The 13170-nt window shown below is 38.3% G+C and overlaps 1 protein-coding gene across 1 annotated transcript; it reads left to right on the forward strand.

Annotated features, from left to right (window-relative positions):
* Window positions 1-1116: 1116 nt before the first annotated feature.
* LOC107671196 (vegetative incompatibility protein HET-E-1-like) lies at window positions 1117-11915 on the forward strand. The gene is made up of 13 exons (XM_016464085.1): window positions 1117-1136; window positions 2806-2921; window positions 3238-3389; window positions 3598-3721; window positions 3889-4010; window positions 4620-4706; window positions 5905-5994; window positions 6099-6187; window positions 6683-6902; window positions 9063-9185; window positions 9294-9459; window positions 11203-11288; window positions 11591-11915. Exons 2-13 carry the CDS (start codon window positions 2908-2910, stop codon window positions 11677-11679), a joined length of 1362 nt encoding a protein of 453 aa, XP_016319571.1. The 5' UTR covers window positions 1117-1136; window positions 2806-2907; the 3' UTR covers window positions 11680-11915.
* The last annotated feature ends 1255 nt before the right edge of the window (window positions 11916-13170 follow it).

Genomic DNA, 13170 nt, shown 5'->3' on the forward strand with positions numbered 1-13170 from the left:
ACCTGTGGGGGATATAATTTGACAAAAGATTCAGAAAGAAAATAATAACAATAGTAAACGCACAATTTTACTAATAAACACTTTCAATAACAATTATATATGGAATTGGACAACATGAGTTATCCAGAAAATTTAATCCAGGAAGAGCTGGTGTCTATCGTATGTCTATTTATGGTCAACACCGCAACAAATAAATCATGCATTTCGCATTAGCTAGTTGATATAAACCCCCCCCCCATACGTGACTGTAATACACTTCATATCACAGAACCAACATCACTCGTGAGTCTGTGTTCAGGTTATATTGTTACAGATGGTGGGTTCATAGTAGCTCTAGCGTCTATCTGAGTGCAATGTATTTATTTTGTTGCAGAGAAGAGAATGTGCTTTGCTTTATCCTTGATGCACTGTAAAATCATGGTTTGTGATTATATTATAAAATATTCAAATATTTATTTGCAAATAACCCATCAAATCTAAATATCTGAATATTATTGACAGGCTGCGGCGAATCTACTGAACGCTAACGAAGGCGGACCTGCAGCCCACAGCATGACGTGACCCGCGCATTCACACTACTGCCCGCTAAAATAAAAAAGGAAAGGCTAAAAACGCTAGAAAAAAAAGAACAAGTGGGAAAAAAACGTCGACGCTGGGACCGAGGCGGTTTTACGCAGACTTCCGGCACATGAGTGTCGGCGATCGGCCGACAGCAGCGCCAGCGGCTCACATCAACAGCCAAAAACAAGCTTCAAAGTGAAAAATAAAGACTGATTACCAGCTCTCAAGACTTTTGCTTCGCCCGGCGGGGATATTCTCCGACCGGGGTAGTTTGCGGAGTCTTTCCGAAGGAACCCGATTGAAGAATTTCTATTAGTTTTTTCTTCCCTTGTGTTTTTTTTTTCTATTTTTTTCCTTTTCTCACGGAGTTGGCCGAACTGTCTACACAGCACTTCCTTCCGAGCGGCGCGAATGCTGCCGTGCGTCCTGACGTCTTCTTCTTCTTCTTCTTCTTGTTTTTATTGGCGGTTGGCAAACAGCTTTCGGGTGCATTACCGCCACCCACTGATCTGGAGTGTGGACTCAGGATCTAAATCACTATACACAACGTCCTGACGTCATTTCTGTCCAGTAAGGTCAAACATATCCATGAAAATAGTTTTAGCGCGTTAATTATACTCTTAAACTAAAATAACTTGTTTTTTATCTTTTTAAAACAAAGATTTAGATCTTGAATTTATTGTTAGCGAAATTAACGTTACATTTTGTTAAGAAAAAATGTGCACACATGCCCCAGGTCCAGATTTTTCGTTTCGTTTTCGTTTTAAGATTAGAACTTTTTTTTTTTTTTTACAATATTCTAGTCATTTAGATGTAATTTTAAAAATATAGATTTTTCTAAGGTTTCGATATTCACTACAACTGCATGTTTTCAAATTTAATCATAGATGTGCTACACAACAATGTTCAAATAGCCTAATTTGCACGGTTATGTCTAAAAACAACAGCTGTGTTGTACTACACATCTGAAATTTCAGGCATGTGATTTCATTCAGACCTGGCTTTTTCCACCTGTCTCGATTAAATGTGAATGGGAAATATACAAGGTTTCAATAGCCATGGAAATATAAGGGGATTTTTAAATGGTTTGAACATCTAATAAAATGCCATGAAAAGTGTCATGCAAGTGTCGAAATGGAATTTATATTTCATAATGTCGAATCCTCAGTTACGTTGCCGTAAAGATATTAGTACTATGGACATCTATAATGTATTAAATTCCGCTTTTTAATTTGAATTTAGGCCTACGTGTATACACCTCTTTTTCCTTTCATTTGCGTATTTTGTTTTTAATATGACTGATTGTACTTTAGTAATTGTGTATGCTATGTGACACTTTAGTTACTGTTGTATTTCTGTTTGTATTACACTGTGAAATGTAAGAACTGACTGAACCATTATTATATTTTAAGTTCAATAAAAATAAAAATAAACGTTTTTTTTTGTACAAAAATAAATATGTTTGTTTTAATCTCGTAATTACACGTGTTGCTGTCGCTTCTCAGAGATAATAAATGTCATTTATATTTATAATGTCTACACTAGGAGCATGCAAATAAAAGAGAACAAACGAAAAGCGTTCTCCTGAATCCACGCGATGTCGCCAGAGATTCAGACGGGTTTCCTTTAGATGAGGTCACATCTTACACTCGTTGATTTCCGGCTGATGAGGTTTACGTACACGTCTGCTTACAGTAACCCTGAGTGTAGTATGGAATAGAGCTACAATAAAACCGTTAAATCTTGCCTACAGTATCAACCGTGGATTCAGTTCATATAAAAACATCGATGAAATGTTTAAATGCATGCACGTCTAACAAAGAGCTTAGTGGCTAGACGCAGAATCCTTGCAGTTTGAATTACATCGGCGCTGAGTTTGTGTTTACACTGAAGTCAGATGGGGGAGGTGAGGAAACTCCAAAAGAAGTTAAGGCAAATTGAGAACTTGGAGATCAAAATTTCCCTTAATTCCTAGGAAAAAATAAAGGTACAGAATTATCATGCTCTTCTTTACTCACAGGAAATATTTGTGTTTCTACTGCACTTAGAACAGAGCAGAATTTCTGCACATTGAATCTCAAATAGAGACCAAATACGTTCAGTTCAGATGAGGACCGTCACACATAAAAAAATCACTCAGGAAAGATTTACTGAGTAGAAACATATAATAATTAATGTATTCGGCTAAACCATAAAATTAGATTTTCTCTTTTAAGATTATCACACATCTTTCACTCTTTGTAGGTCTCAAAGAAGGCGGAGCTTCGCTCCAGATTGGCTGAGCTTCTGCTGCAGCATTCTGGCCCCCAGCAAACTCAAGGGATTGTGGGAAAGGAGGAGGATAAAATGAAAAGACAAGTGTAAGAATGAGCTACTACTAGGTAGGGAAGAAGAGAGCGAGGTCGGGGCGTGTGAGATTAAACTCTAGACCTCTGCCCATGGCTAGTCATCCGCTCTCTGGCATCTATGCAGTGTTGATTCATCATATTTCTTTAAAAAGTCTGTTCTTGGACTCCCACACCCGGGCTTTCTGTCTGGTATATTGTTATTTAATAATATACTTGTTACAACAAAGGTATAACAAGACAAGCAGCGTTTGTTTAACACCTATGGACAGGCGTGATAATAATTCACCGTGATATTTTTGTGCTTGTTGATGTTTATTTTTCATGATAGCGAGAAGGTCACAGAGCAACATGTTGCCCGTCCTCCTGCGCTGAAGATTGCTCGAGAGGAGAGACGAGAGAATGAAAGAAGCGATGGAAGCCAGACAGATGGCAGAGGAGAAACGCATCTCCCCGTCAGCCCCAGTGCAGAAGAACAAGAAGGTCAAATTAGTGCACTAATCACACACACAATTACAGTTACTCGCACAGATGTTGATTACAAGACTGCTTGTCTTTCACAGGAAGTTCTGCCTTATGGCTGTCTCATGCGATGATATAACAGATGGTTAGTTTATCAGCATTCATGGGAGAGGAAAAAAACATGACCTCAGTTTATATGAAACCGTTTGTTTGTCTTCATACGCTGCAGATGCCGAGTTCAAATCTCGCAAACAAACTTGGGAAAAGGCCAAGTTTCATCTCAGAACTCTGGAGGGTCATAGTGACATCATCACCTGTGCGGTCGCCGTCGACAATCTTGTGATTTCTGGCAGGTACCTGAACCGATGATGGAGAAAAAAAAGTAAACAGTTTATAACTCTTAACTGACTGTGAAATTACTGACGTACCTGTTAACGCTTCTCTCTCTCTCTCTCTCTCTCTCTCTCTCTCTCTGTTTCTCTCTTCACTGCTTTTCACCTACTGTTTCTACCAATTTAAGTCGAGATACAACAGTTAAAGTGTGGCATGTTCCCACGGCAACGGAGCAGCGCAGTTTGGGAGGTCACAGCGGTGGAGTCACCTGTCTCAGTGCACCACCTCCAGAGTACTGCAGGAGATTGGGTACACATACACACACACACAGACTCACACTCTCTCAAGCCTGGGAAAGTAAAGAATAATTGATCCTGATGACGGGGCCAGCCGGCTGATACAGATGTACAGATTGTTCACTCATCCTTCATGCTCTCTCTTTTCTCTCACCTCTTTTGTTCCAGCTACTTATGCCCTCTTCCCCATCTGTCCCTTTTGCTCTCCATCACTCCTTGTCTTGCTGTTTTGACAGTGCATTTGTTCTTCACATCCTACTGCAGGAGATTGGGTACACACACACACACACACACACAGACTCACAGTCTCTCAAGCCGGGAAAGTAAAGAATAATTGATCCTGTTGACAGGGCCAGCCGGTTGATACAGATGTAGCCGTGATTGTTCACTCATCCTTTATGCTCTCTTTCTTTTCTCCCACCTCTTTTGTTCCAGCTACTTATGCCCTCCTTCCCATCTGTCCCTTTTGCTCTCCATTATTCCTTGTCTTTGCTGTTTTGACAGTGCATTTGTTCTTCACATCCCTTGTCCTTAGTTCTCCCTTTTCTTGTGTCCTGCAGTCACTCTTTTTTTCTCATTCTCCGTCCCGCTCTCTCTCATTCTCTTGATCTGTTTTCCACAGCACGTGCATTTGACTTGTCTGACAGGGAAAGATTTGTTCTAAGTGGTTCCACAGACTGTTGTGTGAGAATTTGGGCTTTGAGTTTGGGTGAGTCTCTCTCTCTCTCTCTCTCTCTCTCTCTTTCTCTCTTTCTCACACACACACACACACACACACACACACACATACACACACACAAATGTTGTGGGTTGTGCAGCTTCGGAATTATGAATGTACTTTAAATTATTAGGTAGAATTGTTGAATACTAATTTGAATATAATGAGGAAGGCAAATACAAAACTATTTAAAATGTCAGACTTTAATTATACATTGAAATGAATTCTCATCTGATGTTCTGTAATAGATCATAGCACAACCGTTTTTAACATTGATAATAATACAAAATTTTTCTTGAGCACCAAATCAGCATATTAGAATGTTTTTTGTTTTACTGTATTTTTGATTAAATAAATGCAGCAACGGTGAGCAAAAGAGACCTCTTTCAAAAACATAAAAAAATCTTACCATCCCAAACTTTTTTGCTCTAGAGCTGCCATTTCACAGACTAGTGCAGAAAGAAATTCACAGGACTATGAAATTGTAATATAATAATGTTTGTTATTACAGTCATTACTAAAACTGTGTGGTTATAGCTAAGTGTATTACATATTTGTTATATACAAATTGTGAAGTGAATATTTTACTTTCATGAAAGTATTTGGTGTGGTGTTTGATGTAGAATGATGAATCAGTTGGGGAAAAATCTGTTCTACATATCAGAAAATAAAAAGGCATATTTAGTCCAAATTAATGATGTAATTATTGTAATAGTTGTTGCAAAACTAAACTAATTTATGTGACTGTGCCGAATGCCTTTATATGGCAGTTCAGTAAATTTCACCTTCTCTCATTCCGAATCAAATTCCAATTCAACATCCTGTGATGTGTGAGCAGTGTGATTGAAATTCACACTCATGAATCGAAAGGATGCCAATTTTGAATATTGCCAAATCCTGCTTAAAATGTAGTGTAGCATTAGAAATGTATTGTCAAATTACAAATGTCCATTTTAAAATATTATTAAAATTGCAATAGTAAAGGATGGAGAGTGTACAGTAGATGTGCTGTTGTTCTGAACATCCATTATCTGAATCTCAGGAATCAGTCATTATATAACTGGTGGAGAGGGTACTACTCGCTCTTTTTTTGGACACCACAGCTTTTTTCATCCCCTGCCGATGAGGGTGAATTAAATTCAAGTGTGTTTGGGATTTGCATCACATGTTGATCTTGTTATTCCTGCAGGTTTGTGCGTCAAATCCATCTACACATTCAATACAGTCTCAAGCCTGTGCTTCATTCCTGAAGGAGAGGGCTTCATTGTTACTGGTTCAGGTAGTTATCCGTGTGTGTGAGAGTGAGGTTGAGTTGACCATGTCTTGCATCAGTCTCGACATATCAGGTGTGTCTCAGGCACAGTGTTATTGATCTTATACTAGATGCTGGGAAGCTGCAGGTGTGGAGCTGGAGCTCGCAGGAGAACTGTCAGTCAGTGAACGCACACCTGGACGCAGTCACCACACTACAGGTGGGTGGGTGCCATGGCAACAGAACTGTGCTGGCATCTAGAATTTTCCGAGTCTGCCCTTTAGAGCAGCACGTTTCAAAAAAAAAAAAGGGTTGTGCCTCCGCTCAAAGCTGAAGTGTTGCCTGTAGAGGAATCCCTTGAGAACAGTTTTTCTCCTCGGTGATCTTTAAACACAGTCTAAAGTTCACAGAGATGTACAAGCTATTAAATGCCAATATTAAAAAAAATTTCTTCTGCAGTTTCTGTCTCATTTTCCTTAGTGATTAATGAATACTATGAAATAAAATTGAGCAGAGCAATATAATATAAAGAAATCAATACATACTGAATAGAAGTAAATAAATAATGTAGCAATTGAGATAAGAAATAGGTTGAGATAAGAAACAGAATACTGTAGCATCAAACAGCGGTGACTCTCTTTCCATATTTAATACTGTTAGTTGGCATGAGTTGTCATGGAAACACAGTGGCATTTACCCTTCGTTCTCTCCACAGTCCCAGGGTCCTCTGCTGTTCAGCGGCTCCACTGAGGGATGTGTGTGTGTGTGGGAGGTGTCCGATGAAGGGCCGGAGCCCCTCCACAGGTTGCACATCTGGGGGCCAGAAGTCACAAGGTGTAGTGGGGATGACGGGAGGCTGATTCTGAGCCCCCGCGGTGACCGTGTGTTCCTCTCGTGTCGAAAGGCCAGCATACGAATTCTAAATTGGAGAACGGGTAATATATTGAATCTATTCTAATCTAATCTAAGTTTAATATTAATATGAATTAGGATTATATTTATTAATTTAATTAGTTAAAAGAATATATATATATATGTATACACACACACACACTATATAGTTTTGATATTCGTTCATTTTTTATTATTTATTTTATTACAAATACAGTAAAAACAGTAATATTGTGAAATTTATTTACAATTACTGTTTACTATTTTAATATATTTTAAAATGCAATTTATTCCTGTGAATATATCAAGAAAGCTGAATCTTCAGTCTTCAGTGTCACACGATCCTTCATAAATCATTCTAATATGCTTTTGTTTTTTTTTTTTAAAGATTCTTTGATTAATAAATTAATTAGTTCAAAATAACAGCATTTATTTGAAATAGATTTTTTGTAACAATGTCAAACACTTCACTGTCACTTTTGGTCAATTTAATGCATCCTTACAGAATAAAAAAGTGTTGATTTCTTTAAAAAAAGTCTTATTGATCTTAAAAAAAAAACAATAACTTAATTATTAAACAATAATAAATATATGTATATAAAATTAAGTTTTATGTATATTGAAATATATTTACTTGAATTTACAATCAAATAAATCACTGTTAATCTCATATATCAATATTTGATAAAAGCAGCCCTCAAATTAGGAAAACTAGAAAAAGATATTTCAAAGACTACAGTCATGGCCAAAAGTTTTGGCAGTGACATAAATTGTGTGTTTTGTAAAGTTTGCAGCTTAAGCTGTTGTGGTGTTCATTCACATTGTTTCTAGATTATTGTGTCGAGTGATCAGATGCATTTTAAATAATTGCTAAAAGCTTCATTGGCCAAAAAAATGAACTTTTTTTTGATCCTGTCACAAAATGACCAGTTAACATTAATTGACTAATCATATCAGCAGCACATGTGAAAGTGTGAATGAGTACTAGTCAGGTTAATCACTATCATACTAATTAGATTGTAAGAGCGGACTGATTGCTATAAAAGGAGGGAAGAAGCGCTTCCAATCATTGTGTTAGATCTCAATCCCATAGAGAACCTGTGGTCAGTCCTCAAAAGACGAGTGGACAAGCAGACGCCCACAAATTGTGATCAACTCCGAGAACTAATAAGGGAAGAATGGATCGCTATCAGTCAGGATTTGGCCCAGAAGCTAATATCCAGCATGCCAGAGCGAATTGCAGAGGTTATGAAGAACAAGGGTCAACACTGTAAATATTGACTCATTATATTGTTTTGCCAATAAAAGCCTTTAAAACTTATATGCTTATCATTGTTTTTCAGTATACCAATAATAATCTACAAATACTGAAGCAGCAAACTTTGCAAAATACAAAATTTATGTCACTGCCAAAACTTTTGGCCATGACTGTACATAAACGTGTGCCGCTGAATAGGCCCGCGTTTCTTTTTTTTAACTTAATCACACCAAATAAACATGTTAAATCAACATAATCCTATGATCTGCCATCAACACCAATATTTAGTCAACATCTTATTTTATAAAGTATTTCTCATGGATATGCAGGATTCTGTTGCAATAAATATTTTACAACCCCCATTGGACCTTCTTTGACTAAAGGCTATTTAAAAGTTTTATTAATGGAATACATCTTGACTGAGTCTGTTCGCTCAGAGCTGCTAATATAATCTTTGTTAAAGTCCCAGTGGCTCAGAGAACACAGGCAGGAGAGGGGGCTGTTCACCCCAGGGCAGAGGAAAACGTAAAAAAATCCACCACTTTCTCATTTTAATCCCGTTTTCTCACAGGATATTTGTGCTAAAGGCCATTATCTCAGGGGAAAACAACAACAACCTGTAAACAATTACATCAGATAAATCAGAGTTACTGGTTGGAGCACAAAACATGATGTGACACTCTAATCGAGAGCGCTGAGATTCATAATGACCCCAGTTCATCAAATAACTCATAGCTGGAGCTCTCAAAGAATTAATGAGCTTCTTACAGACAAAAAAAACATTGGTATTAACGGCATAAAACACACAGCAAAGTCTGCAGCTATTGACAGAGTAGGACAGATTATGTGAGTTTAATTACTTTTTGTTTGTGATTTATTTGCTTTTCAGTGGATGGATGTTAGATGCCCCTAATGATGCATGTTTGCTCTCTCCAATCATTTGCAGGCGTGATGACCAGACTAACCAATCACAGCAGCACTGCTGGTGTCACAGATTGCGTCAATCAAATACCCGGCCTTTTGATTGGCTCTTGTTTTGACATCACTAATGGAGAGAGCACTATTAACCGTGAGTGAATTTAACATTAATTTTATTTTAACACCTCTCGATGTGCAAAACTGCGAGTTGTATAATCACTCCCCCTTTCTTTTTTTTCTTTCTCTCACACTCTTTAAGTGTTCTCTCTTCCCCAGTGCAAATACCTGGTTTCGCTCACCTCTTCAGATCTTCCCAGGATTCTTTGTTTTGCTGCATGGCTAACAGCAAGCGGGGACCATCGTTGGGTCACAGGGGGTCGTGACCTCATTGTTTGGGAGCAGCTTCCTGGAAGTTTCAAAAAGAAGTGTGTTTTTTCAGATACAGTAGTCCTTTCGTTTATACCAAACCTACTACTTCTAATAGATGTACTTTATAACCCCTTCTGCCCATTACTTATCCCATCACAACCTACTTTATATAATGTATTACTGTATATATCAGTTCGTAGACATTTGCTGACACATAGTAACTAATATAAGACACTCTGCTCAATGTTTCATTTAGTCAGTATATCAGTATGTACATCAGTAATGAGATGCTGGCTGGAATATATATAATGTATCTATGGGATGCTTATTTATGAGAAGTCTGCAGGAATGCTCCGGGCACAGTTTAACTGACAGTGCGAACCGTAGCTCACATCGAGTGTTGGATGCCGAGCTGATGATCACTTTTGTGGAAAAAGTATTGATTTCTTTTGCAACTACAATTCTGTAGAGTCTATAATTCTGCATATTTAGATTTGCAAAAAAGACTCTCAGGTTTTTAAAGGGGAGAGAAAAGCTTCCCACATTATTTGTTGTTGATGTCACAGACTTTGCATCCTGTATTTTGGAGCTTAATCTGTCACTTGGAAGCTATCCAAATTAGGCAGATGTTAACATTTCATGGCAATATTACTATCAATGTTTATTTTCAAGGACATTTTTTGTTTACATTGCTGTTGGTTTCTGGTCTTCCAGCCTTGTCAGGCTGGTCTGTTCAATGGTTTTACAGTAGTTTTGGGCATTTTTCACCTGGGCAGGCTGGAAGACCAGCTGGTTGCCAAGCTATGTTAAATTCTATTTTAGCCAGTTCGGGAGACCAGATTAAATCATCTAAGACCAGACTGGTTTAATTGGGTTTTTCGGCAGAGGAATAAACAGTTTTGGTGCTGTGTTGCGTCACCACTCAATGTCCAATGTAAAATCCAAAACCAAAGACTTTGCATTCAATATTTTGGCACTTAATATGTCACTTGGAAGTTACCAAATTAGGCCGATGCCAACATTTGATGTAAATATTAATATAAATGTTTAATTTCAAGGATATTTGTGTTTACAATTGTACACACTGCTGGCAAAAACGTCTTAAACCAGCCTAACCTTAGCTGGTCTCCCAGCCTGGTCAGGCTTGTCTGTTGGCTGGTTTCTGGAGTGGTTTTGACCACTTTTAAGCTGGTCGCCAAGCAAAACCAGCTAAACACCATCTTGGAGAGATGGGAGATCAGATTTAACCAACTAAAACAAGATTATGCTGGTTTAAGCAGGTTTTGACAGCAGAACAATAAAACAATTTTGGTGCTGTGTTGGGTCACCGTAACTGCTGAACAACTAAAGGTGTAGTCAGGGCCGTCCTTAGGGCAGTGTAACTGGTGCGGATCGAGGGGGAAACACCCCCCCACCCCCCCAAACCTCCCCAAGCAAATTTTGCTGGGTTGACCTAACAAAAAGCTCTCTGGTTTAAAAGTGACTTCTGTGTGAGCAGTGCTTCATGTTTCGCTACACTATTGAAAATAGACCTTTTCATTGAAATGTAGCTAATGTGACACCTTAAGCCAGATATGAAGAAGATTTTTAAGTTGATCTGCCTCTGCCTAACTCTTAATGATGTACTTGCTACTTCAAAAGCATGTATAATGAAGTCATTCCAAACCCATTGACAGCGCGCTGTTGTCAGCAGAGCAGCTTTGCTTTTTGCTTCAGGCTGAGTTAAACATCCTTCTGTCCTCGTAAACAGTGTGACCCAAGTGCCCTGCACTGACGGTCTTCTGTTGTTTTTCCTCTAGAGGCGATGTCACAGTGAGACGAGACAGCCGATTGGAAGATTGTCTTCTGGAATCCGACAGAGACTCAGATGACGAACAAAGCGAGGGTAAGAGAGAGAGTCAAAGATGGATGCTTTAACCTGTTTGAAAAACAAATATTTAAAAATTTTTACAATATTTTAACATTTAAAATATTTTAATATATTTTAATAAATGCATATTTTTTATTACTAAAATATTCCAGTCTAAAAAAAACTGTATTAATTCAATAATACAAATTTTAACGCACTTTATGGACTTAATTTTGCAATGTTTTTGAATAAATGAGTTAACAGCATTTAAAAAGCAATGCTATAAAACATTTAATTCACTTTGATGGCCTTAACGAAAATATATTTTTTCCCTCCAGTGGACGATGATGAAGACTCTATACCCCAGGATGCATCTGAAACAGAGGAACCCCCAAGTTCTTCATGGCTGCGTTGTGTTCTTCAGTGAGCGAGAGGAGGGATAAATGAAAAATGAGAGCGAGGGGAAGGAGATTGAAGTAGGGTTAAAAAGAACAAACTGGAAAGGAAGAGAAAGTGAAGGCAAGGTCAAGGGGCGACGATGGAATGCAAAAAATCACCTGAAGGGACTGAAGTGGAACAGATTGACTGACTGGCAGAAGGGAAGAAACAGAAGGAGGAGAGAAACAACAGACTGTTTTCTGTGTAAACGTTGATCCAATAAAACCTACCATGTTATGTCTGTGTACTTGTGAGATTATTTATCATCGCTGGCACTTCTGTCTATAAATATCTGTAGCGTTGTTCATCATGTAGGGCTCCTGTCCAACACTACATTAATGTTTATCGATTCTCCTGCTGCTGCCTCTTTTCATTTGTCAAGTCAAGTCAAGTCACCTTTATTTATATAGCGCTTTTAACAATACAGATTGTGTCAAAGCAACTGAACAGCATTAATTAGGAAAATAGTGTCAATAATGCAAAATGACAATAGTAAACACAAATTTTTCAGTTAAAGACAGTTCATCATTGAATTTGTCCTTCTTGAATACTTTTTATTTACTTAAACTGGTCTTCAGAATATTAATAAGCTGCTTCTTTTATTCCATCTGGCTATTTTCGCCTTCAAAATTCATTTATTTTCTTCTTGCTTCCTATTTAATTTGAACCAGTTAAGATGCATAATTAGAATTTCAATCTTTCCTCCAATCCTCTTTTCCTCCCTCCCTCCCCTGGCTCTCTCTCTTTCTTTCTCTCTCTCTACCTCCCTCTTCCGCACTCTATTTCTCACTCGCACAATTTCTACATGTCTCTGTCGCTACGGCAACCAATGCTTTTCCCCACTTCCAGGCGCTCTGTCTCTCTCCCACTCCCTTCTTCAGTGGCATGAGGTAGGCATGTGAGCCGATATCCGTCTTGAGAGTTTGAATCTGCATGTTTCCAAGTGTGTGTAGATGTATTTGTGAGTGTTGCCTGGAAGTCAGAGTGTGTTGTTCATCATGTAGGGCTCCTGTCCAACACTACATTAATGTATATCGATTCTCCTGCTGCTGCCTCTTTTCATTTGTCCTTCTTGAATACTTTTTATTTACTTAAACTGGTCTTCAGAATATTAATAAGCTGCTTCTTTTATTCCATCTGGCTATTTTCGCCTTCAAAATTCATTTATTTTCTTCTTGCTTCCTATTTAATTTGAACCAGTTAAGATGCATAATTAGAATTTCAATCTTTCCTCCAATCCTCTTTTCCTCCCTCCCTCCCCTGGCTCTCTCTCTTTCTTTCTCTCTCTCTACCTCCCTCTTCCGCACTCTATTTCTCACTCGCACAATTTCTACATGTCTCTGTCGCTACGGCAACCAATGCTTTTCCCCACTTCCAGGCGCTCTGTCTCTCTCCCACTCCCTTCTTCAGTGGCATGAGGTAGGCATGTGAGCCGATATCCGTCTTGAGAGTTCGAATCTGCATGTTTCCAAGTGTGTGT

This window comes from Sinocyclocheilus anshuiensis, unplaced genomic scaffold (genome assembly GCF_001515605.1).
Source record: "Sinocyclocheilus anshuiensis isolate Anshui unplaced genomic scaffold, SAMN03320099.WGS_v1.1 scaffold1286, whole genome shotgun sequence".
NCBI lineage: Eukaryota > Metazoa > Chordata > Actinopteri > Cypriniformes > Cyprinidae > Sinocyclocheilus > Sinocyclocheilus anshuiensis.

What these genes read in the sequence shown, in the direction of transcription:
- LOC107671196 (XM_016464085.1), top strand. An exon ending in AGAGTACTGCAGGAGATTGG is followed by an intron (nt 4,011 to 4,619) that starts GTACACATACAC and finishes TGTTTTCCACAG; the next exon opens with CACGTGCATTTGACTTGTCT. An exon ending in AATTTGGGCTTTGAGTTTGG is followed by an intron (nt 4,707 to 5,904) that starts GTGAGTCTCTCT and finishes TTATTCCTGCAG; the next exon opens with GTTTGTGCGTCAAATCCATC.